The sequence below is a fragment of the Heptranchias perlo genome, chromosome 8 (assembly GCF_035084215.1).
Source record: "Heptranchias perlo isolate sHepPer1 chromosome 8, sHepPer1.hap1, whole genome shotgun sequence".
In the NCBI taxonomy this organism is placed as follows: Eukaryota; Metazoa; Chordata; class Chondrichthyes; order Hexanchiformes; family Hexanchidae; genus Heptranchias; species Heptranchias perlo.
Window position 1 is genome coordinate 70,928,788 of NC_090332.1, and position 26,941 is coordinate 70,955,728.

Sequence of the window (26,941 nt, forward strand, 5' to 3'; positions counted from 1 at the left end):
ACCAATGTGTAGGTTGCTGATCCACCTTTTTACATAAGAAATGGAATCGACCCTGTAAAACACAGCAGCACAGAGTAGCATATTCAGATAACATTTGGAAATGGTCCCTTGTATATATTCAACACAATCATCTTTTTAATCCTGTTTTTTAATTTGCCTTTACTTTCTGTGAATGGGTTAGCCTTGTTTCAGTAGCCGTGGCTTAGTGGTAGCACTCTTGTCTGAGTCAGAAGGTTGAGGGTTCAAGTCCCACTCCAGAGACTCGACCACATAATCCAGACTGACACTTCAGAGCAATACCGAGGGAGTGCTGCACTGTTGGAGTTGCCGTCTTTCAGCTGAGAAGTTAAACCGTCTGCCCTCTCGGGTGGACGTAAAAGATCCCATGGCACTATTTCGAAGAAGATTAAGGGAGTTCTCCCCGGTGTCCTGGGCAAAAACTTATACTTCAACCAACGACATTTAAAACAGATTATCTGATCATTTATCTCATCCTGCTGAATTAACGGCCAGTTTTTGACAGTGTTTCCTCAGTAAAGTTTGGGTTTGAAACACCATACAGTCTGACCTGGAAAACTAGCAAAAGATGGCTAGCAGTTTCAAAACAGCTGACAACTCAAGAATGGCCCAAGTATTCAGGCTTTGAGGTGTGAGAACTAGTCACACAGATTGTAGTTTAATTTATAGGAAGTAGGAATACCCAACATTCCTTCACTTGTATTGGAGAAAAAATATGGAAGGCTGAAGGGCGAACTCCAAATTGTAAAGGCCCAAAATTGGTGCATTTCTCAGGGATGGGGTTAGCGGAATGCTCTCCTGGAAAATGTTGCATTCTGTTTAATTTTAAGCAACATTAAACCTCTCAATTGATAGATTTCCAATATTTAAAAAAAGACAGTGACATTTGGATTTTCATCAGATTAACCATGCCATCAATTCCTCCTTAAAAAAAATCTCAACAGTCACTCTCCTATATCCAGCTCTCTCGGCACCAGTTCAAAGGGGCACCCTACCCTCTCCTGCCCCAGTTCACAAAGGCAGTGTACAACGTCCAACTCCCCACCCTTTCACAGAGATTGTTTCTTCTTCCTCAATCCTTCCAGTTCATTCTCGCCCTCTTCTTCCCCCTCAATTCATCTTGGTGCTCTTCACACTCCGCCACTTTCATGTCACCACCCTTCCCTCCACCCCCAGTTAATGTCAACGCTCTCCTCACTCCCTCTCAGTTATTGCTGGCATTCACCTTCCTCTCCACCCCCAAGTGCTGTTCCCCAGCTTCTCTCCTTGTCCCACTCCCTCCCAGCTTCTGCGCCCTTCCCTCTCCTTCACGGCCGTCCACTCCCTCCCCTCCCCCTCCCCTTCACGGCCGTCCACTCCCTCCCTTCCCCCTCCCCTTCACGGCCGTCCACTCCCTCCCTTCCCCCTCCCCTTCACGGCCGTCCACTCCCTCCCTTCCCCCTCCCCTTCACGGCCGTCCACTCCCTCCCCTCCCCTCCCCCCCCCTCCCCTTCACAGCCGTCCACTCCCTCCCCTTCACGGCCGTCCACTCCCTCCCCTCCCCCTCCCCTTCACGGCCGTCCACTCCCTCCCCTCCCCCTCCCCTTCACGGCCGTCCACTCCCTCCCTTCCCCCTCCCCTTCACTGCCGTCCACTCCCTCTCTTCCCCCTCCCCTTCACGGCCGTCCACTCTCCCCTTCCCCCTCCCCTTCACGGCTGTCTCCCCTCCCCTTCACGGCTGTCTCCCCTCCCCTTCACGGCTGTCTCCCCTCCCCTTCACGGCTGTCTCCCCTCCCCTTCACGGCTGTCTCCTCTCCCCTTCACGGCTGTCTCCTCTCCCCTTCACGGCTGTCTCCTCTCCCCTTCACGGCTGTCTCCTCTCCCCTTCCCCCTCCCCTTCACACTCCCCTTCACGGCTGTCTCCCCTCCCCTTCACGGCTGTCTCCCCTCCCCTTCACGGCTGTCTCCCCTCCCCTTCACTGCTGTCTCCCCTCCCCTTCACGGCTGTCTCCCCTCCCCTTCACGGCTGTCTCCCCTCCCCTTCACGGCTGTCTCCCCTCCCCTTCACGGCTGTCCACTCCTCCCCTTCCCCCTCCCCTTCACGGCCGTCCACTCCCTCCCTTCCCCCTCCCCTTCACGGCTGTCTCCCCTCCCCTTCACGGCTGTCTCCCCTCCCCTTCACGGCTGTCTCCCCTCCCCTTCACGGCTGTCTCCCCTCCCCTTCACGGCTGTCTCCTCTCCCCTTCACGGCTGTCTCCTCTCCCCTTCACGGCTGTCTCCTCTCCCCTTCACGGCTGTCTCCTCTCCCCTTCCCCCTCCCCTTCACACTCCCCTTCACGGCTGTCTCCCCTCCCCTTCACGGCTGTCTCCCCTCCCCTTCACGGCTGTCTCCCCTCCCCTTCACTGCTGTCTCCCCTCCCCTTCACGGCTGTCTCCCCTCCCCTTCACGGCTGTCTCCCCTCCCCTTCACGGCTGTCTCCCCTCCCCTTCACGGCTGTCCACTCCTCCCCTTCCCCCTCCCCTTCACGGCCGTCCACTCCCTCCCTTCCCCCTCCCCTTCACGGCCGTCCACTCCCTCCCTTCCCCCTCCCCTTCACGGCCGTCCCCCCTCCCCTTCCCTCTGTGCCCCTTTTACTCAGTTCCTGCTGCTGATGGATGTCATTCTGTGCACTTTGTACCGTAGGTGTGAATTCCTTGTGAGAATTTCTGTTTTCGTCGTGCATCAGCTGGCGTCACTTCAGATAATAGTAAGACTTGGGTAGGGGCAGAGCTGAGGGGTGAGGGATTTGATGCTGCCTGATTTTTGTCAGCATCTACTGATAGACGGACTATGTCTGTGAGCCACTGACATTTAGTGTGAAATGCTGAGGGTCGGCACGTAATGGGGACTCAACTGATGGGCTAAAAATCGGCTGCAGATTTCATCTGACTGATATGGAAAATGTAATGAACACATTCTCTTGGGGAATGTGTTCAAATATTCCAAGTATTCCCAGTTTAGTCTGTTATATTAAATTCACTCACCTGGGCTGACTTACTCCGCTGAATTTAGTCTGCTCTCCAACATGTAATAACAGTTGAGGGGGAGCTTCTGGTCATCCTTTCTGTGGGATGGACTGATTTATCTTTTAATTTGGTTTTGGCCTTATTCCCTTATACATAATAAAATGGTGTCATGTTCTGGGAGTGTTGTCACATAAATTCACCACCAGCTATGAGCTTTAATTCCTTCTGCTTCTGTTAATGCGGCTCTCTAATGCTAATAAGGGAGTCTGTTTGTACAGCAGAACATCTGGCTGACAGCTGTGCAGCACAGGGTACCGAATAAACAAACAACTGCTTAATCAGGACAGGAGATGAGGAGATTTTCTGGGGAAAAAACATCTATAAAGATCCTGATTGTTTTGATCCTGTTTGTACCAGTCAGGTCAAGACAGGTGTGCAATCTGAGAATTCTGCTTATCCTAGAACCTTACAACATAGAAGGAGGCCATTCAGCCCATCGTGCCTGTGCCAGCTCTTTGAAAGAGCTATCCAATTAGTCCCACACCCCACCCACCCCCCCCGGCTCTTTCCCCATAGTCCTGCACATTTCTCCTTTTAAATTATATATCCAATTTCCTTTTGAAAGTTACGATTGAATCTGCTTCCACCACTCTATCAGGCAGTGCATTCCAGATCAAATGGGTCGAGAGGGGCACGATTCGCTTCCATTCTAGATATTGGCAGAAATGCTTAATTAATGAAGTAGAAGGACGTAATTATGATTTACCCCTTGTCACGTGTCTGCAGCATTACATATTTTGACACGTGAAAATCACATGGCATTGTGCAGTTGCTAGGAAGAACACAACTGAGTGGCTTGCTAGGCCACTTCAGAGGGCAATTACGAGTCAACCATGTTGGCGTGGGACAGGAGTCACATGTAGGCCAGACCGGGTAAGGACGGAAGGTTTCCTTCCCTAAAGGACATTAGACTTATTGTTAGATTATTACTCACGTGGCAGTATGCTGTGTGGAGTGGTGGTACACCTATTTGACAGGGAGTGAGCAGGGGAAAGGACAGGAACTTGAGAAGGATGGCATTTCCCACCAACGTATTTAGAAGCAGAGATGCAACAGTAGGCCTCTCTGCCCCATTTTTATGACCTCATTCATACTGCCTCAGTGGTTTCCATGGCAACCATTTCACAACTCTATTATCCTCTGCGTGAAGAAATTCATAGAATTGAAGAATTATAGAAATTTATGGCACAGAAGGAGGCCATTCGGCCCATCGTGTCTGTGACGTTCCAGACTTCCTCCTCACTGCTAATGACCTCACTTTAAATATGTGTCCTCTGATATTTGAGCCATTTTGCCGTCATGAGTAGTTGGCCAGGATTGACTCTCAGTCCTCTTCGTAACCAAACGCACTTCAGTTAGGTCAGTCACCCCAAAGTCCACCCCCCCCCCCCCCATAGAAAACCAGCCCAGTTTCCTTGATCTTACCTCAGAACTTAAAATTCCCGATATCTGGAATCATCTTTGCATGTCTGGAAACCTTGTTAGTCACCTTCTTGTAATCTTATTTAGAGCACTTTTTCCAAAGGGGGAAATGGTTGACAAGAGTTCCTGCTGCCTTGAACTACAAGACTTAGGGCAAGATAAATTGAACTCAAAATAGTAGAGTATTTCACATAACAAATAGGAGGTAGTTATTAATAGTCATGGAGCTACAGAAAGAAAGACTTGGATTTATATAGAGCCTTTCACGACCTCCGGACGTCCCAAAGCGCTTTACAGCCAATTAAGTACTTTTGAAGTGTAGTCACTGTTGTAATGTTGGAAAAGTAGCAGCCAATTTGTGTATAGCAAGGTCCCATAAACAGCAATGAGATAATGACCTGTGGATGATCTGTTTTAACGATGTTGGTTGAGGGATAAATATTGGCCAGGATAGTGGGAAAAACTTCCCTGCGCTTCTTTGAATGGGATCCTTTACGTCCACCTGAGAGGGCAGACGGGGCCTCGGTTTAATGTCTCATCCCATTGACGGCACCTCCGACAGTGCAGCACTCCATCAGTACTGCACTGGAGTGCCAGCCTAGTTTTTGTGCTCAATTCTAGAGTGGGACTTGAACCCACAACCTTCTGACTCAGAGTCAAGAGTGCTACCTACTGAGATGCAGCTAACACATAAAATATAAAAGTTGCTATGTGTTTTGTATTGTGGGTACTTGGGGCTGGGACCGGTACGTAGCCTATTTAAGAGCACTATTGTACAATGTATATTTGTATGGGAAAAGGTGACATTTGGTCTCAATGTCACAACGTAGCTTTCTTGAGATGGATGTTTACCAGATGTAGGTATGTATAAAATCATGCCACTTTCTGTTAGTGAAGCCTACCTTTAAGACGCTCCTTAAAACCTACCTCTTTGACCAAACTTCTGGTTACCTGTCCTAATATCTCATGTGACTTGGCGTCAAATTTTTCTCTGATTACAATCCTACGAAGCGCCTTGGGATGCTTTATTACGTTAGAGGCGCTATATAAATGCAAGTTGTTGTTGCACCTATAGGCAGCGAGGTTGTTTACAGTGCCAAACTTTTGCTGCTTACATGCTGCCATGGGTTTTGCCTAGGTTACTTTGCCAAGTATTGTATGTGGTGCGATGCAGGCTCAGCTTTTGATTGTTGGTTTTCGCCTTGGATTTAGATTGGCACGGAATTGTTTCCATTGCCTGGGTAAAATATAGTTGTTTCTTGTATACTTTTTCGCTTAATGGGCTCAATAAATGACTCTTTTTTTAAAAAAAACACTGAATAAATCTCAACTCAGCAAAGGTTGACCTTTGCTTTGGCCCGAGGGGTCAGCACTGGTGCGAGTCACCTTTTTGCCTCTTGGTCATTTACTGTAAACATTCGGGGTGTGGCACTTGCAACAGTGCAACATTTACCCTGAATTTTACTTCAGTATATAACAGCTAAATATAAAATCCAAAACATTGTAAAGCCAACATGCTTATTTTCTCACCGGTCTTTCGACCTTCTGTTGACTGTACAGGCACTGATGACCTCTGACTCAGAAGGTTGTGGGTTCGAGCCCCACTCAAGGACATGAACACATAATTTAGATTGACACTTCAGTGCCGTACTGAGGGAGTGCTATTCTGTCGGAGGTGCCATCTTTCGGATGAGAGGTTAAACCACCTGGTTCTTCGGATAGATGTAAAAGATCCCATGGCAGCTTTTGTAGAAGAGCACAGAATTCTCCAAGTGTCCTGGCCAACATTAACCCTCAACTAACATCACCAAAACAGACAGACTGGTCACTCATCTCTTTGCTTTTTGTGGAATCTTGCTGTGTACTAATTGGTTCCACATTTGCTTACATCAGTGACTATGCTTCAAAAGTAATTCATTGATGTGAAGCGCATGAAAGTTGCTATTTAAATGTGAGTCTTTCTACTCCCTCGCTCAAGTGACTGTTCTTCATGGCAGTGAGTGGCTATTTTCCGATATACCCGAGGCCAATCTTGTCCTCACCGGATACCAACACAATGCCCGCTTCCAGAAGAGAAGCTGAATCGCAGAAACGTTGCCTGATTTTACCCCTCCATAACCAAGGAGCACTGAACCTAATTGCAGCAACCCTATCCCAGCTCCAATCAGCACAGGACTTGGGACCTACCCGATCTATACAGTTCAGCTACTCATGAGGTGAACTCACTGATCCATCAGGGCTCCTGTCACAAACTGATTAAGCCTACATATGGAGAGCACCATACGTTCTTGCTTTAGGTGCCTTTGATTCACGCATGTGGAGATATAACGTCCGTCGTTTCGTGTCTATAGAACAGCTTTGTTTACAATGTTAATGCTGAAACGTGTAGTTGAACGCTTGGTAAGAGAATGGCTAACAGTCCCGCTGTGCTCAGTGTTCTAACCGTGGATTGTTGTCCCACTTTCCCAGTAACAGTTCCTGCTGACTCCTTGGACATCCCTCTGTACATTCCCTACAAGACCCTGCTTTCCACGGTGAGCAGCATGGATTTCAGCGAGGGCGAGGCCCAACGACTCATCGAGATCCTGATGGATAAGGCCAGCATTGTTCAGGACACCTGGCATACGGTAGGCTCCCAGTTCAGTTCATGCCAAGCATTGTGTTGACTGTTGACGTGGTCTCTTTCTCATTGTGTTGCCAGGGAAGGGAGTCACTAAAGTAAATTTGTTATATTGCCTACTGTGGTATTTGGCCATATAGAGCCAGGAAGGCCCAGGTGTGACTGCTGGTCTGTGCTGAGTTAACTGACTCCATTTGGGGTAATGGTACGTGTGCTGTGCTACAGTTGCCTTTCTTGAACTAGGGAGGGGGAAAACCAACCACAGTTCCCAATCCTGATCGCTATTAAGTGTCTCTGGCTGGAAAATGCATTTATGTATATATGGGATTGTTCTCCTTTAGAGCAGAGAAGGTTAAGGGGAGATTTAATAAAGCTGTTCAAAATTATGAAGGGTTTTGATAGAGTAAATAAGGAGAAACTGTTTCCACTGGCAGAAGAGTCAGTAACCAGAGGACATAGATTTAAGATAATTGGCAAAAGAACCAGAGGGGAGATGAGGAGATTTTTTTTTTTAACGCAGCAAGTTGTTATGATCTGGAATGCATTGCCTGAAAGGGAGGTGGAAGAAGATTCAGTATTAACTATCAAGAGAATTGGATAAATACTTGAAAAGGAAAAGTTCGCAGGGCTATGAAGAAAGAGCTGGAAAGATGAAGGAACTTGGTCCAAGATGCTCTTTGTGGCGAATTAGTCTGCAACAGTAATTATCCAGGTTGACTCAAAGACCTGGGCAAGGTCTCGGACGAATACTATACTGTACCCCAATATGAATCACCATCAGAAGAAGAGGGGATTAAAGGGAAGAGAAATGGGGGAAAATAGATCCTTGGAGCAGTACTCATCAGCACCAAACTGGTTCATTTGGGCCATTAAAATACAAATGGAGCAGTCTGATGGGAAAGGACCAAGTTATGGCAGAGGCTATCGAAGACATTTTAACTGAAGAAAACTGTGGTGTCTGCACTCTCTCCATCCTCAGAAGGAGTTTGTCAAATTCATTGAGTGGTGGAGGGAGAAAGAAATATTCTTACTGTGACAGCTCTGGTGAGGTCATTGAACTTTTTTTGGCATTGCATCCATGTCCTGGGAGCTAAACTTTTGGCATTGACCTCCTGAGCGGCCTCCTCCCACTGGCGTTGGGGTGTTGCCTGGAGGGCTTTCTGCCCCCGGGCAGAACAGGGTCTCCCTCCTCCTGTCCATGATCTGCAGCAGGGCTTCCAAGGCAGCATTGGAGAACATGGGTGTCCTGTCTGAATCTCTTCTTCAATCTGGGCAGTTTCCCTGTTGCCTGTAGCCAGAGTGCACCTCCCCTTTAACAGATACTGGCCGCCTTTAAGAGGCGTTGAGACACCCGATTTCCCACCACCCTAAAGAGGCGTGCAGCCAATGAACAGCGTGGGTAGGGCTGGCTGCACTTCTGACTCATTTTAATGAGGTTCCAGCACCAATTTAACGTGTTCCCTGGGACGTTGTGAACAGGTGAGTTCAGCCCGTGCCCCACCCCCTGTTTTCTAGGTCACTGATTGAAGCATCATTTGGAGGCGATGGTAGTTGGTAAATTGAGCCTGACCAAAACCTATTGAATTTTCAATGATGTCAACTAAGGGCAAGGTGTAGCCAGTGGGGGTTCAGTTTGGATGGCAGAATGTAGTTGACATTCCCTCATGGGAGACTTATCAAAATTCCAAAGCCAGAATGGTCCAATTTGCGGGGGGTTTTGTCCTGATTCCTTCAGGGTTTTATATTTTTGTCTTTGGTTTAGAACAGTTATTTTAACTTTAAAAGGAAGCAGCAAAGAAGGTAAAACAAAATGTCCATGAACTATTCGCATCCCTGTAATTTGTAGTGAGCAGTAAGCTGTCGGTATATTGTCAAAACTGACGAGCCCCGGGGATTCTAACTCTGCTCGCCTGGTGGGAATGGTGGAAGCAGGGTTAAAATGGCGGCCGGGCAGAAGCCTCTGTGTTTCCGCGCTCCCCCTCCCCTGGGCACGATTTTAACTCCTGGGTTTTCGGGAGCGTGGAATGCCACTCGCCTCAGGCAGGCAGGGCACCTTGAGTATTGAAATGTCGAGGTCCGATGGCGTAATTCGGACCCCATAGTTAATATTTACCGCACGATCCCCCACTTCTCCAGCCACTATCGTCTGGAACTGCCGCAGCGAATTCCTGACTTACCTTGCCAGGGACCGTTTCTGTGGGTCCGGCTCCCTCCCCAATCCCCGCCCGCCAGTGTTGATGTCATCCCCCCGCCCCACTGACTTGGGGCAGGAGACAGTTCAGCACGAAGCCCAGTAGGTAAAAGAGCCTGGACCCGCGCTGGACTCTCGTGAACCTTCATCATGATCTGTCGGTGGGCTGTTTGACATGGGGGAGGTGAAGGGAGGCATCGTGGCCAGGTCCAGGCCTGTCCCCATCGGACACCCACCTCCAGCAGAGGTTGGTGGATAGTGATACCCCTTCCCTAACCCGGGGCACATATGCCAATTATAGCATCCCCTCTGCCACTCTGGATTAGACCAGGGGGGTCAAACCTTGAACTTTTCTGTTCTATATATCTCAACGACTCAATAGAAAAATGCGATGGATCATAGGGGTTATTCTCCGATGTACTTTTAAAAATAATATTCACACACTTACCTGATGAAGACTTTGGGCACATCGATCGCACGAAGCTTGGGGTGAAGTGCTTTGATGGGCCCAGGCTTTTTGGCATCTCAATGTTTGTAACTTAGATCAGACTCATTATAAATGAACTGCTCCAATATTAGCAAATGATAGGAATCAGTGGAAAATGTAGGGCAGATTATTTTTAAAAGAAAGAACTTGCATTTATGCAGCACCTTTCACAACCCCAGGATGTCCCAAAGTGCTTCACAGCCAATGAAATACTTTTGAAGTATAGTCACTGTTGTAATGTAGGAAACACGAAAGCCAGTTTGCGCACTGCAAGATCCCACAAACAGCAATGTAATAAACGACCAGATAATCTGTTTTTAGTAATGTTGGTTGAGGGATAAATATTGGCCAGGGCACCAGGGAGAACTCCCCTGCTCTTCTCGAATAGTGCCATGGGATCTTTTACGTCTACCTGAGAGGGCGCCTCCGACGGTGCCGCACTCCCTCAGTACTGCACTGAGTGTCGGCCTGGGAAGGGCGCCTCCGACGGTGCCGCACTCCCTCAGTACTGCACTGAGTGTCGGCCTGGGAAGGGCGCCTCCGACGGTGCCGCACTCCCTCAGTACTGCACTGAGTGTCGGCCTGGGAAGGGCGCCTCCGACGGTGCCGCACTCCCTCAGTACTGCACTGAGTGTCGGCCTGCATTATGTGCTCAAGTCTCGAGTGGGACTTGAACCCACAACTTCTGACTCGGAGGCAAGAATGCTACCAACTGAGCCACGGCTGACACCTATATGAATAAAAGCTCTAACCTATACTTAATAAAAACGCACCTTGTACCTTCCAAAGAGAGGCGGACCTCTTGACTCTTACTTGTTTTGTATCTCTAGGTCTCACTTGGTGTTTTCTGTCTTTGGGGGGAGGGTGGGCTTTGAGAGTTCTGCTCCTAGACTTCCACCATGGTCTCCCCCTCCCATTGATCAACTGTTAGGAGTTGTGCGACAGTGACTTGAAGATGCCACCTCCATCTGACCATTTCCCTGCCTCTGCAAGAAGAAATACCCACTCCTGGTCCCCCTCCCTCCACCAGGGGACTCAATGGGCCTTCCACCGCTACTGCCAACCATCTCCTGGCAGGCCTTGAGAGACCAGTGCTATTTCGGGATAACAGTCTGGATCTGAGACATTCGGTTTGAAAGAACACATTGGTACTAAATTCCTTTGTTTAACCTACATGTTTATTTTAAATAGACTAAGGACAGAGGAATTTTGAAGGAACGTGTTACCAAGCCCATTCCTAATATTGGACAGCGGGTTTACAACCCCACCTCACATTTCATTATTTCCAGAGGGGAGACGACGTCTTTGGATCCCCAGTTTACTGCTGTGCCTGAGTAGAGGAGGGGCGGGGGTGATTTGCTGCACTGGTATTAATATTCTTCAATTCCTGTGGGTGAAAATTGCAGTAGTTTGAGAATCGGTTGCCCTGGCAATGTTGTATAAACACACTGCCTCAAATTGCAATGTAAATCAAGCTGCATCAATACTCTGCTGACTGTATACAACCCACCATTGATGCAATTCCTTTCAGCTGAGGAACCGTAACATCCCAAGTTTTGCACCAACTTTTCCCAGAGTCATAACTGTCAGTCAGTGGAACTTCCATCCTTTTTCTTTTTCCTGAAGTTGGGAAGTTGGCACTGTCAAAGACTTCCCAGTTCCCAGAAGATGGAGACCTGGTTGGATATTGTAATATGTACTGAGAGAGTGCTGCACTGTCGAAGGTGCTGTCTTTCGGGTGAGACGTTAAACCGAGGCCCCGTCTGCCCTCTCAGGTGGACGTAAAAGATCCCATGGCACTATTTCGAACAGCTGGGGAGTTCTCCCTGGTGTCCTGCCAATATTTATCCCTCAACCAACATCACTAAAGCAGATTATCCGGTTGTTTATCAAGTTGCTGTTTGTGGGAACTTGCTGTACGCAAATTGGCTGCTGCGTTTCCTACATTACACCAGTGACTGCACTTCAAAAAGTACTTAATTGGCTGTAAAGCATTTTGGGACATCCTGAGGTCGTGAACTATATAAATGCAAGTTTTCTCTCTCTCTCTCTCTCTCTTTTTCTTTTTCCCATTCATTCATTCATTCATTCATTCATTCATTTTTTTTGTGATTTATAGGCTACTCAGAAAGGAGACCCAGTAACAGCCCTGAAACGTCAACTGGACGAGAAAGAGAAGCAGCTTGTGGCGGAACAAGAGGACTCCAGCGCAGCCAAAAATAAACTCCGGGAAGTCAGCAAGGTACGCTGTATCGCGTGGTGTGGATCCGGAAGGATTCGTTACATTCTCAGATTTGGATAGACAGTCCTGTCCTCTCCTCATATCCCTCAAAAAACTGTTTACTCCAACCTAGAAATGTTTATTGTGTGTCAGACTGGTTTGAAATTTCCTTTTTTTTAAAAACTTTGTTTTTAATTTTTTAAATTTTCCATCGAATGATAAAAGCATAAAGAAAACTACTTGCTCATAGTAAGTAAGCAAACATTCTCAGAACCTCGCAAACACATCTAGCCAAATATATTGGTACCCGTAAATCTGCAACTTGCTTTTCTCCTTTCATATCTGTTTCTATCCTCTATCTATTGTTCTCCTTTTACTTTGTTTTCTCACTCCTCCTTTCACTTCCATTTCTTTCCTCCTTTCACTTGCGTTTCTTGCTTCACTTGTGTTTCACTTTCACTTTTGTTTCTCTTTTAATTGTTTTCTCCTCCTTTTACATTGCTGTCTTTCTCCTCCTTTCACTGCAGTTTCTCTCCTTTCACTTGCTTTCCTCAGTTTTTTTTCTCTCTCTCCCCTCCGCATTTGTTTCTTTATTAATTCTTTGCAGTTTCCCCTTTTCTCCTCTGTCTCTGTCTGTTTCTCTCCTGGTTACCTCTGCAGGATTCAGGCCCCCGTTAACAGTTACCAGAAGTTTATTATCTGTTTAAACCACTGCTCTTGAGTCCTGCTCCTATTCTAAGATACATTAACAAGAATTTCCTTAGAGGGGTGTTACGGCATTGTTTACAAGTGTATCACGATTGGCCGGTTTCCTTTCACTCCCACCATCAAGTTTGCACAAAATCGTTGTTTTGATCAGTGGTCGTCATAGTCTACAAAATAAAAGCATTTAAACCTCTTTTCTCAGTCTCCAGGCAGGAAGGGGGCAAGAGCTGAGGGGCTAGAAACTCTGAGGAAGGGGGCAAGACCTGAGGGGGTAGAAACTTGGAGGAAGGGGCCAAGAGCTGAGGTGTAGAAACTCGGAGGAAGGGGGCAAGAGCTGAGGGGCTAGAAACTCGGAGGAAGGGGCAAGGGCTGAGGGGCAGAAACTCGGAGGAAGGGGGCAAGAGCTGAGAGGGTAGAAACTCGGAGGAAGGGGGCAAGAGCTGAGGGGTAGAAACTCTGAGGAAGGGGGCAAGACCTGAGGGGGTAGAAACTCGGAGGAAGGGGGCAAGAGCTGAGAGGGTAGAAACTCGGAGGAAGGGGGCAAGAGCTGAGGGGTAGAAACTCTGAGGAAGGGGGCAAGACCTGAGGGGGTAGAAACTTGGAGGAAGGGGGCAAGAGCTGAGAGGTAGAAACTTGGAGGAAGGGGCCAAGAGCTGAGGTGTAGAAACTCGGAGGAAGGGGGCAAGAGCTGAGGGGCTAGAAACTGTATTATACTTGCCTTTAATATTTTTTTAAAATTGCTCTTATACCTTTCAGGAGCTTGTCGCTGAAAAGGCCAAAGCCTCTGCCGGCGAGGCTAAACTAAAGGAGCAGCTGTCGGTGCGGGAAGAGGAGCTAAATGCAATGCAGACCCGCATGCAGGCCAGCTACCAGGACCACGTGACTGAGACACAGCAGCTGCAGGCCAAGGTCACTAGTTACCTACTACCCCTTAACCCAGTTAATGCTCTAACACATCCCAGGTACCACACCACCCTCCCGTGTCAGCACGCCCCAGGTTAGGGCAAGATTGGCTCTCCTGCCACCTGTTAGATTACCGCTCCTCGGCTGAAAGTAACCCCAAGTTCGGAGGTCGTGCTGTCAGAGGAGCCGCTTCAGGAGACCAACTTCCTGAATTTCCTCCGGAGGAAACGGCGCCAGCGAGGTGAAGAACGCAAATAGTTGGCGACACTGGCCGCCATTTTGTTTTTTCTCGCTGGCTGGCCGTACGGATTTCACACCGGGGAAGACCCGTGGGGCTAGAGCTGAAAGTGGCCCGCGTCCCTTTCAAAAGGCAGAGGGTGATGCGGAATTCTCCCTAGCCTCATACAGGCAGCTGCTACCGCGGAGCCCTGGGCCTCCATTGGCGCCATCATGGAGGCTCCTCTCATACAGGGACAGGGGGAGGCCCAGAAAATGTGGCAACAGTTGTGAAATTTAAAGGGAGCATTAAAGTCCTGGGCGTGGATTTAGTACAGGTCCACATTGACCTTTGTCCAGCTGTGAGTGGGAATTTCCTGTTTTACAGTCTGCCAAAGTAGACAAGTAAATGTTAATGTAAAAGTAAGTTGGACATGCATGGGCTAGAGTAAGGGGCTTCATTGCTTGAACGTATTATTTGGTCTAACCTTTCCCAAAATGAGGAAGGCCCAACATTGAGGACCTTCTGCAAATGTCAGTGGGTGACCTGACGTTAAGGTTTTTGTACATACGGTCTTTGTGTTGACCTCCAGGCCCCAATTGAAAATTTTGCACGTATCTGCTCTTTCTCCCCCTTGTTCTGGACTTACCCCACCGGAGGAAATAGTCTCTCTCTATCGACCCTATCAAATCTTTTAATCATCTTAAAACACCTCAATTAGATCACCCCTTAATCTTCTATATTCAAGGGAATAAAAGCCTAATCTATACGACCTGTCCTCATAATTTAACCCTTTTAGCCCCGGTATCATTCTGGTAAATCTGTGCTGCACCCCTCCAAGGCCAAGATATCCTTCCTGAGATGCGGTGCCCAGAACAGATGGGGTCTAAACAGAGCTTTATGTAACTGTAAAGGGCAGGGGAAATCTGAGGGAGAGTCCCCTTAGGCCAACTCTGGTCACATTCCTGAAGGACAGCAATAGAAAGGCATGGGCACAGACCTTCTGTTCAGTGTCTTGGTTTGGGGATAGTGTGTGGCTTAGGGTGGCAAATAGAAGAGGAGGGGAGAAAATAATAAGTGTGTTAGTTAAGCCCCCCCCTCCCAAATACTAATAGTCTCATTGATTTTTTTCCCTCTTCTCCCTCCTATATTGTTGACCCTATTTGTTAATCCCTTTATTCTCCCCACTCCCCTCTCCCCATACCATGGGTTCTTGTCTCCTCCACAATCCCTTTCAGCTGGGCCACAGGTAAAGCCACCACCGCCTCCTTCGTGACTTCCACTGCTACTCTGTGCTCAGTCGACCTTGAGGGACAACTCTTACGGGGCGAGACAAACCTATGGCCGGGCTTTCCGTTCCAAAGGGTAAGACGCGACAGCAAGTCAACCCTTTCAGTGGACTGGTCGAGAACGAGTCGAGCTATGAAGAGGAACAGAACAGCTCTTGTACTTGGCCATGTAACCACTGCCGTGTGAAGGAAGCATCTTTACAACAACTACTTGTATTTGCATAACGTCCCAAGGCGCTTCACAGGAGCGTTATCAGACAAAATTTGACACCAAGCCACATGAGATATTAGGATAGGTGACCAAAAGCTTAGTCAAAGAGGAAGGTTTTAAGGAGCGACTTGAAGGAGGAGACAGAGGTAGAGAGGTGGAGAGGTTTAGGGAGGGAATTCCAGAGCTTAGGGCCTAGGCAGTTGAAGGCATGGCCGCCAATGGTGAAGCGATGAAAATCGGAGGATGCGGAAGAGGCTAGAATTGGAGTTCTCAAAGGGTTGTATGAATGGAGGAGGTTACAGAGATAGGGAGGGGCATTTGAAAACAAGGATGAAGATTTTAAAATTGAGGCATTGCTGGTCCAGGAGCCAATGTATGTCCTGGAACAGCTCCATACGACCACAACTAGTGCGGTGGGTTGTGTATGTACGTGTACGGTTTTTTCTTTTGTCCCTTCAGTAAGTAGAAACTGTTTATCAGGTAGGTTTGCCATAAGGATTATCTTATTTCACGCCAGGATGGGATATTTAAGAGCTGAGCATGGGTCAGATTTACAGCGCATGACACGCAGCCTGACCTGTGGTTCCTTCAGACTTATTTGAGACCTCCCATCAGGTCCTCGCAAATGCACGTGATCCGTGTTGGCACAAGCTTGCTGGCCGCTCCACAAGGGTTCAACCCATTTCTTCATTATACTGCCAACAAAGGCATAACAGGGCTTAGTGAAAGGGGGCTATATGGATCTGTTGGGGAACCATCACACAGAACTACTGCGCATTCTGCAAACTGGTTTCTAACTTCTTGTCATTTCTATTAGTTATTAGCTGCAATTAGCAGTGTCAAAGGATCATCAGACCAGGCTGTGATGAGCCAGCTTCCTGTTCTTCAAATCGTACCGCATGCAATCGCCAGTTTAAAAACTATGATGCATTATTTTGTTAGGGAATGTCCAAAAGAAAAGGAAAATATAGTCCCAAATGTTCACTTTCTGGACATTAATGTATCTGGCCTTTAACCCCAGTGAACACTCTTGATCTAATGACTGATTTGCAGGTTCCAAAACTGTGTACGCGCAAAAAACATATTTAAGCCATCTCTGGTGAGTGCTGGTATTTTTTTGTAAAGCTTTGTTCCAATGATGGATAAAATGTTTACATTCCAGATCCGAGGGCTCCAGGAGCAGCTGGAGAATGGACCCACCGCCCAGATAGCCCGTCTGCAACAAGAGAACTCCATTTTAAGGGATGCCCTCAACCAGGCCACAAGCCAGACCGAAAGCAAGTAAGAAGAGTTACAGTGCTCCAGCTAGTGTCGAAACCACCTCTGATACTTATGTTACAAAGCAGACTCACAATTGCTGAGTTTGCCAACTGCTAAAACAGCTGGCTGATCTCACAGAAGGGGCTGGTTCTGGGTTAGATTGGCTGAACTTCAGATCATCTAATACTGGCAAGTGAGAGGTTGGAAGGGAATGTCATTGGAGGGTAGTGAACCAGGGGTGAATGATGCCAGTGTGAGGATGGATAATGGAGGATGGTAGACCAGGGGTGAATGAGGCCAGTGTAAGGATGGATAATGGAGGGCAGTAGACCGGGGGTGAATGATGCCAGTGTGAGGATGGATAATGGAAGGCGGTAGACCAGGGGTGAATGATGCCAGTGTGAGGATGGATAATGGAGGGCAGTAGACCAGAGGTGAATGATGCCAGTGTGAGGATGGATAATGGAGGGCGGTAGACCGGGGGTGAATGATGCCAGTGTGAGGATGGATAATGGAGGGTGGTAGACCAGGGGTGAATGATGCCAGTGTGAGGATGGATAATGGAGGGCGGTAGACCGGGGGTGAATGATGCCAGTGTGAGGATGGATAATGGAGGGTGGTAGACCAGGGGTGAATGATGCCAGTGTGAGGATGGATAATGGAGGGCGGTAGACCGGGGGTGAATGATGCCAGTGCGAGGATGGATAATGGAGGGCAGTAGACCGGGGGTGAATGATGCCAGTGTGAGGATGGATAATGGAGGGCGGTAGACCAGGGGTGAATGATGCCAGTGTGAGGATGGATAATGGAGGGTGGTAGACCAGGGGTGAATGATGCCAGTTTGAGGATGGATAATGGAGGGCGGTAGACCAGGGGTGAATGATGCCAGTGTGAGGATGGATAATGGAGGATGGTAGACCAGGGGTGAATGATGCCAGTGTGAGGATGGATAATGGAGGGCGGTAGACCAGAGGTGAATGATACCAGTGTGAGGATGGATAATGGAGGGTGGTAGACCAGGGGTGAATGATGCCAGTGTGAGGATGGATAATGGAGGGCGGTAGACCAGAGGTGAATGATACCAGTGTGAGGATGGATAATGGAGGGTGGTAGACCAGGGGTGAATGATGCCAGTGTGAGGATGGATAATGGAGGGTGGTAGACCAGGGGTGAATGATGCCAGTTTGAGGATGGATAATGGAGGGTGGTAGACCAGGGGTGAATGATGCCAGTGTGAGGATGGATAATGGAGGATGGTAGACCAGAGGTGAATGATGCCAGTGTGAGGATGGATAATGGAGGGCGGTAGACCAGAGGTGAATGATACCAGTGTGAGGATGGATAATGGAGGGTGGTAGACCAGGGGTGAATGATGCCAGTGTGAGGATGGATAATGGAGGGTGGTAGACCTGGGGTGAATGATGCCAGTGTGAGGATGGATAATGGAGGATGGTAGACCAGGGGTGAATGATGCGAGTGTGAGGATGGATAATGGAGGGTGGTAGACCAGGGGTGAGTGATGCCAGTGTGAGGATGGATAATGGAGGGTGGTAGACCTGGGGTGAATGATGCCAGTGTGAGGATGGATAATGGAGGGTGGTAGACCAGGGGTGAGTGATGCCAGGTTTGAGGATTTGAATTCAGTTTTTTAAAAAATCTGGAAATAAAAAGCTGTTATCAGCAAAAGTGACCACGAAGCAGTCGGATTGTCATAAAAATCCAATTGGTTCACAAGTCAAACTTCCATTAGGGAAGGAAACCTGCTGCCCTTACACGTGACTTCAATCCCACACCAACGTGGTTGACTCTTAACTGTCCTCTGAAATGGCCCAACAAGGCGCTGAGTCGTATCAAACTATTTCTCTGACAACTAGGGATGAGCAATAAATGTCGGCATTACCAACGATGCCCACATCCCGAGAATGAATAATTTTTTTAAAACCATGATAGTAATATGTGTGACTAACACTGGAAAACCGCCCATTGTGGTTTAAATGGAAGGTTGCACATGTGGTGATACAGATGCTGCATCTTTTTTGAATTTACCAAGTTAAGGATGGGCAGTGACCTGTCCAATGAAATGTTACTATTGAAAGTCTAACTTTTTTTTCCAAAAGTAACTTTAGAAAAGGAGAATCATCAGATTTGAATGGTTCCCAATTGATGTACTGTTGACAAATAGGATTAAAATATAATATTTATAAATGAATGCAATTGCTTCAAGGCTGCTGATCTATGTGGAGAATGTATGTCCTAGTTAATAGTGTGGGACTATGAACACTGGTAAAAGCATTCGGAGGAATTAGTTAAAAGATGTGCAAGCTATTGAAATCTGTCCCTGATTTCAGTTTTAACTTCTTGATATCTGCTGTAGCGTATAAGCACAGCACCACAGCCCCGATTTTAACCTAATACGCCCAGCGAGAATGGGACTGGTTCGGGTCAGACACCCAATTTACACCCTGCCTGATTTTACACTCCATTGGCTTCAAATTGTTGGGTTACAATCAGGGCTCGTGTCCGTGTGTTGGTGAGTGTCGGGGTGTATTGGTGCGTGTGTGTGTCTGTCTAATTGTATGCGTATCTTAGCATGTGATGTGCACACAGTGTTTCAGCAGTGTGATATGACCGGGTTTTGTTGGTGAATGTTTGCGGTGTGTGAATACTGAGAGGAGTGGCTGGCTGTCACAGACAGACAGTGTTTAGTAAAGAATCATACACAGCAACAGAACCAGCAAACAGTGCAAGCATTCAGGCCCCAGTCTCCTGGGTTATCTCTAAATGTCAGAGGATTAAGTCCAAACAAAGGGTCTTTGGAGGGGAAGAAAGTTTGCAATTATCAGAGATAAATTTAATAGAAATATTCAAAGAGAATGTTGATATTAAACAGCAGATGGTTGATTGTCTAGCTGGGGAGCTTAGACTGTAGACTCTCTCCGTCATCCTGACCCATGTCTAATGTACGTGGTAGTTTTTTTTTGTGCAGCATTTATTTTTTCTAGACATGTTTTCTTTCTTTGGGACTGAATCTAATCAACATTTGCCGTAGGCAGAATGCCGAGCTGGCTAAACTGCGCCAGGAGTGTACCAAACTGACCAAGGAACTGACCGAGAAGTCAGAGTCCCTCCAGCAGGACGAGCAGCAGAGGAAGGCGCTGGAGGCCAAAGTCACCAAGTACGAGCAGCAGGTCTCCGAGCTTCAGGTGAATGAGAGCAGATCGTCCAACTGTTTACGCCGCTTAACGGTGCCATTCGCACTCTTCGTTGAGCATCTTGTGACTTTTTCCCCTCCTTCTCTCTCCTGTTCTCCCCAACCTAGCTGTCAGCCGTGGCTCAGTTGGTAGCACTCTCGCCTCTGAGTCAGAAGGTCGTGGGTTCAAGCCCCACTCCAGAGACTTGAGCACATAATTCAGACTGACCTGAGGGAGCGCTGCAGTGTCAAAGGTGATGTCTTTCCGATGAGATGTTAAACCTCTCAGATGGTCATAAAAGACCACGTAGCACTATTTTAAAGAAGAGCAGGAGAGTTCTCCCCGGTATCCTGGCCAAGCAACAGCACTAAAACAAATTATCTGGTCACTGCTGTTTGTGGGACCTTGCTGTGCGCAAATTGGCTGCTGCGTTTCTCTACATTACAACAGTGACTACGCTTCAAAAGTACGTCATTTGCTCTAAAGCGCTTTGGGACGTCTTGAGGTCATGAAAGGCGCTATATAAATGCAAGTCTTTCTTTCTTTATCCCCCTCCCCTATTTTTGTTTTACATTCCTCCCCAGCTCAGGGCCTACAAGGCCAATTTTAGAATCACAGCCTCCCCACCCAACTTGACATTGGCTAACACTAGGAATCAAAGCTGAGACAATCCCGGCGTGCGTGGCTCAGTTCCACGAGATCACCAACTGAGCACTCAGTGGGTTATGATTTGGAACTTTTAAAGGAAACGGTGCAGAATCTCGCTGCAGGTGGCGAAACCGGGGCCTCGGTTTTACAGCCGTGCGTCTGACCCACACTCCCGTTTAATGAATCTCCACATTGGGAGAAGAGCCTGACTGAATCTACCCTTAAAAGAAAGTGTGTGTTTTTTATATTACTGACCCAATTGAGCTGCTGATCCAATGGAAATGCGTCTGCAATCGAGTCACTTCCTGTTGCTTTGGAAAGGCCTATTTTAATAAAGGGGGAGAGTCAAATTTGTTGACGAGAAGCAAACTGCATGCGCTCAGATTCAATGTGTATGCCGTTGCTGAGAAGTCCCAGGTCATGTGTTGCGACTTTGTGAGTCTACCTTACGTTTCTGATCCTGACCGGTCAGAAACCCCTGGCAGGTCCGAGATTGCAGAGTCCCTGACGACTAGCGCGGCCAGTGGCGGCTATCTAACTTTCCCGTGGGTTGGTGCCTAGCAAAAACACTCCAGGCAAGGAGGGTTATGGTGCAGCCAAGGGCAAGAGTGTTGGGTCCTTTACACTAAGAGCTGCTGGAGTCAATCCTATAGTATAACGGTACTGGTATTTTTATGGAACTGTTGTGCACCAAGAATTTGATAGGGTAGATGGAGAGAAACTATTTCCTCTGGTGGGGGTGTCCAGAACAACAACAACTTGCATTTATATAGCACCTTAAATGTAGTATAATGTCCCAAGGCACTTCACCGGACTGTTATCAGACAAAATTTGACACCAAGCTACATAAGGAGACATTAGGACAGGTGACTAAAAGCTTGGTCAAAGAGTTAGGTTTTAAGGAGAAATTTAAAGAAGGAGAAATAGAGAGGCCGTGAGGTTTAGAGAGGGGATTCCAGACGTTAAGGCCTAGGCAGCTGAAGGTATGGCCACCAATGGTGATGCGATGGAAATCAGGGGTGCGCAAGAGGCCAGAATTGAAGGAGTGCTGGGTTCTTGGATGGTTGTGGGGCTGGAGGAGGTTAGAGAGATAGGGAGGGGTGAGGCCATGGAGGTATTTGAACACAAGGATGAGAATTTTAAAATTGAGGCGGGCACAAGGAGGCGTAACCTTAAAATTAGAGCTGGGCCGTTCAGGCGTGAAGCCCGGAAGCACTTCTTCACATAAGGGGTAGTGGAAATCTGGAACTCTTTTTTCCGCCCCCCCCAAAAAAAAAACAGCTGTTGAGGTTGGGGGTCAATTGAATATTTCAAAACTCAGATCGATTAAATTTTTGTTAGGTAAAGATTTTAAGAGTTATGGAACCAAGGCAGGTAAATACCACACAAAGCTGGGGTGGAATGTGAGCTGTGAGGAGGATGCAAAGAGGCTCCAATGTGATTTAGACAAGTTGGGTGAGTGGGCAAAAACATGGCAGATGCAGTATAACGTGGATAAATGTGAGATTATCCACTTTGGTTGTAAAACAGAAAGGCAGATTATTATCTGAATGGTGATAGATTGGGAAAAGGGGAGGTGCAATGAGACCTGGGTGTCCTTGTACACCAGTCGCTGAAAGCGAGCATTCAGGTGCAGCAAGCAGTTAGGAAGGCGAATGGTATGTTGGCAGTTATACAGGGCCTTGGTGAGACCACGTCTGGAGTATTGTGTGCAGTTTTAGTCTCCTTACCTTGTCATGGAGGGAGTGCAACGAAGGTTTACCAGACTGATTCCTGGGATGGCAGGACTGACGTCTGAGGAGAGATTGGTCGACTAGGACTATATTCACTAGAGTTTAGTAGAATGAGAGGTGATCTCATCGAAACATATAAAATTCTAACAGGACTAGACAGACTAGATGCAGGGAGGATGTTCCCGATGGCTGGGGAGTCCAGAACCGAGATGAGGAGAAATTTCTTCACTCAGAGGGTGGTGAACCTGTGGAATTCTCTACCACAGAAGACAGTGGAAGCCAAGTCATTAGATGTATTCAAGAAGGAGATAGATATATTTCTTAATGCTAAAGGGATCAAGGGATATGGGGAAAAAGCGGGAACAGGGTACTGAGTTAGACGATCAGCCATGATCATTTTGAATGGCGGAGCAGGCCCGAAGGGCCGAATGGCTTACTCTTGCTCCTATTTTCTAAGCTTCTATGTTTCTAAATGGAGCTGAGGTACAGATCAGCCATGATCTAACTGAATAGCGGAACAGGCTCGAAGTGCTGAATGGCCTCCTCCTGTTCCTATGCCTTAGCCTTGCCTGTACAATCACCAGCGTTTGCTTGAAACAGCACTGGTCCATCTCTCAGCCCCAGTTTACTGAAACAGGTCACTATTGCCCTTGATTTAACTCTGCTCTCTTTTTGTAGTCGAATCAGCAGGAAACGGAGAGGACGTTACAGAAGCGACTTGACGATGTCAGCGAGGAGCTTCGCAAATCCCAGAGCAGCTATTCCGGCTTGCTCACAGACGCCGAGAAGATGAGAGGGGAACAGCGCTCCACTCTCAATAGCTTCACCGGTGAGTCTGTAGGTCAAGTGGGGGTGGGGATTTTAATCCAGCGGTAATCGTTTCATGGGAGATATGGTAGAAGCCGTTTAATCAGACATCTCGGTGGAAACTGATTCCATAAGAGATAGGAGCAGGAGCAGGCCATTCGGCCCCTCGAGCCTGCTCCGCCATTTAATGAGATCATGGCTGATCTGATTTTTACCTCAACTCCACTTTGCCGCCCTTTCCCCATATCCTTTGACTCCCTTGCTGATCAAAAATTTGTCTAACTCAGCCTTGAATGTATTCAATGACTCAGCCTCCACAGCTTTTTGGGGTAAAGATTTCCAAAGATTCACGACCCTCTGGGAAAAGAAATTCCTCCTCATTTCCGTCTTAAACGGGCGACCCCTTATTCTGAGACTATGCCCCCTAGTTTTAGATTCCCCCATGAGGGGTCACATCCTCTCAGCATCTCCCTATCGAGTCCCCTCAGAATCTTGTATGTTTCAATAAGATCTCCTCTCATTCTTCTAAACTCCATTGAGTATAGACCCAACCTGTTCAGTCTTTCCTTATAAGACAACCCTTCCATACCCGGAATCAACCTAGTGAACCTTCTCTGAACTGCCTCCAATGCATGTATGTCCTTCCTTAAATAAGGGCACCAGAACTGTACGCAGTACTCCAGGTTTGGTCTCACCAGTACCCTGTACAGTTGTAGCATGACTTCCCTGCTTTTATACCCCATCCCCCTAGAAATAAAGGCCAATACGCCGTTTGCCTTCCGGATTACCTGCTGCACCTGTATGTTGACTTTTTGTGTTTCATTTATGAGGACACCCAGATCCCTCTTTATCGCAGCATTTTGTAGTATTTCTCCATTCAAATAATATTTTGCTTTTTTATTTTTCCTTCCAAAGTGGATGACTTCACATTTTCCCACATTATATTCCATCTGCCAAATTTTTGCCCATTCGCTTAACCTGTCAATATCCCTTTGCAGACACTTTGTGTCCTCATCGCAACTTGCTTTTCCACCTATCTTTGTATCATCAGCAAATTTGGCCACAAAACACTCTGCTCCTTCATCCAAGTCATTGATATATATTGTAAATAGTTGAGGCCCCAGCACTGATCCCTGCGGCACCCCACTAGTTACAGATTGCCATTTTGAAAATGACCCTTTTATCCCAACTCTTTGTTTTCTGTTAGTTAGCCAATCCTCTATCCATGCCAGTATATTACCCCCAACACCATGAGCTCTTATCTTATGCAGCAATCTTTTATAAGGCACCTTATCGAATGCCTTTTGGAAATCCAAATATACTGCATCCCGTTGGTTCCCCTTTATCTGCCCTGCCCGTTACTTCCTCAAAAAACTCTAATAAATTTGTCAGACATGATTTCCCCTTCATAAAACCATGTTGACTCTCCTTGATTGTATTATGAGTCTCCAAATGTCCTGTTACTACTTCCTTAATAATGGATTCTAGCATTTTCCCAATGACAGATGTTGGGCTAACTGGTCTATAGTTACCTGCTTTCTATCTCCTGTGTGTAAAAAAAAAGAATTCTCTTTCCTAGCAGAATTCATAGCTGACTGTTCCATCTGCAGTCTCCCCACTCTACCAGCCTATCAGTTAGCTGGGAGACTCCCAGCGCTTTTCCATCAGTGTGCAGCTGGTCACTCGGGGAGATCACAAGCACAACAGTCTTGCAGCTTACCTCTGTGATTCAGTGGCCAATGTAGCCTACTGTTGGCCTTAATCTCATTGGGGGTGGGAATACAAAGGGGAGGAAGTGATGCCTTCAGTTTTGGGCAAAGAACCCAGGAAGGATATAACGGCCTTGGTGGGGTTACAGCACAGATTCACCAGAATGATACCAGGGCTTAAAGGGTTAAATTATGAAGATGGGTCAACGTTATACGTGGATAGCATCCAAGCATGTGGTAATGACCAGCTAATCTGTTTTAGTGATGTTGGTTGAGGAATAAATATTGGCCAGGACATCAGGGGGAACTCCCCTGCTCTTCTTGAAATAGTGCCGTGGGATCTTTTACGACCACCTGAGAGGGCAGACAGGGCCTCGGTTTAACGTCTCATCTGAAAGATGGCACCTCCAACAATGCAGCACTCCTTAGTACTGCACTGGGATCGTTAACCTAGATTTTTGTGCTCAAGTCCCTGGAGTGGGACTCTGAGCCCACAACCGTCAGACTCCGAGGCGAGCGTGCTATCAACTGAGCTATGGCTGACACCATAATTAGGAGCGACAAGAGAGAGGTTCTCTTGATCTGCTGGTGGTGGGGGAACGGGTGAGATTTTCTGTGAGAGTTTTCAGTTTGTTCTTTAGGGATAATTTTCTCACTTGCCCTTCGCCCACTTCCCTTCACCGACCAAGAACTCTGGAATGCACTGCACCAGAATTTTTCAACCTGAAGCTAGTGGGTGAGGCTTTGTGCTGGCAGCACAGAGTTGGACCATAGACACCTTAGCCTGGCTTTGAGCTTCCTTTGGTCTTCCACAGATGATGAGTGTTTTGTGCCCTGTGCGTGTTTGAACGAATTGTTTAGATGACAGCGTCAAGCAACTTAAGATACATTAACAGCACACTTTTCTTTGCTCTACTTGGTTGCAGATCTTCAGGCTAAAATGGTGTCCGCAGAGGCAGACCTGAAGAGCAAAGCGGTGGAGCTGGAGGAGCTGCGCGCTCAGTTGACAGAGGCCGGGTCTGAGAAAGGACGGCTGGAGGAGAGAATCAAGTCGATCGAGGCGCTGCTTGAGGCTGGTCAGAATAAAGAGACAGAGAAAGAACATCCAGTTCAGGTAAGGTGCCCGGGTCATACGTCAGAGCTAATTGCTTTGAAAGTAAAAACTAGCATTAATATAGCGCCTTTCACCACCTCAGGATGTCCCAAAGCGCTTCACAGCCAGTGAAGTATTTTTTTGAAGTGTAGTCGCTGTTGTAATGTAGGAAACACAGCAGCAAATTTGCACACAGAAAACTCCCACAAATAGCAATGAGATAATGACCAGATAATTTGTTTTAGTGATGTTGGCTGAGGGATAAATGTTGGACACCACTGCTCTTCTTCGAATAGTGCCATGGGATCTTTTATGTCCCCGAGAGAGCAGGCAGGGCCTCGGTTTAACGTCTCATCCAAAAGATGGCACCTCTGACAGTCCAGCGCTCCCTCAGTATTGCACTGGGAGTGTCAGCCTAGATTTTGTGCTCAAGTCTCTGGAGTGGGACTTGAACTCACTACCTTCTGACTCAGAGGTAAGAGTGCTACCAACTGAGCCTCAGCTGACACCTCTAAGTTGCAAGAGGGAGGGAAGGCTGGCGAAAGATTGGGATCCTCTGGGAAAGAACGTGATAAGAGCAGGAGACAGTGCAATGAGTCTTGATTTAAATGCAGGGAGGAAGAAGAGCCTAGATAATGTTTTTTAAACCTTAAGAACATAAGAAATTGGAGCAGGAGTAGGCCACAAGTCCCCTCGAGCCTGCTTCACCATACAATAAGGTCATGGCTGATCTTTGACCGCAACTCCACTTTCCCGCCAGATCCCCGTATCACGTGGAGTGAATCGAATTGGCTGAAGACTGGCTTCTGTGATTGGTGGGATCTCGGGAGGAGGCCGTGATGGATCATCCACTCGGCACTTCTGGCTGAAGATGGTTGCAAACGCTTCAGCCTTGTCTTTTGCACTCAACGTGCTGGGCTCTGCCATCATTGAGGATGGGGATGTTCACAGAGCCTCTTCCTCCTGTTAGTTGTTTAATTGTCCACCACCATTCACGACTGGATGTGACTGCAGAGCTTTGATCTGATCCGTTGGTTGTGGAATCGCTTAGCACTGTCTAGAGCATGTTGCTTCCGCTGTTTAGCATGCATGTAGTCCTGTGTTGTAGCTTCATTGGCACCTCATTTTTAGGTACACCTGGTGCTGCTGCTGGCATGCTCTTCTACACTCC

General features: G+C 47.5%; 1 protein-coding gene across 6 annotated transcripts in view; it reads left to right on the top strand.

Annotated features, from left to right (window-relative positions):
- Positions 1-26,941, top strand: part of LOC137324677 (ribosome-binding protein 1-like) — a 112,929-nt gene that overhangs the window by 45,808 nt on the left and 40,180 nt on the right. For all 6 annotated transcript variants that reach the window (XM_067989262.1, XM_067989261.1, XM_067989260.1 and 3 more), the window contains exons 3-9: positions 6,955-7,112; positions 11,903-12,025; positions 13,466-13,618; positions 16,492-16,610; positions 19,639-19,792; positions 22,840-22,990; positions 25,604-25,791. In XM_067989262.1, the coding sequence (XP_067845363.1) occupies positions 6,955-7,112; positions 11,903-12,025; positions 13,466-13,618; positions 16,492-16,610; positions 19,639-19,792; positions 22,840-22,990; positions 25,604-25,791 (1,046 nt within the window). The remainder of the gene's footprint in view (positions 1-6,954; positions 7,113-11,902; positions 12,026-13,465; positions 13,619-16,491; positions 16,611-19,638; positions 19,793-22,839; positions 22,991-25,603; positions 25,792-26,941) is intronic.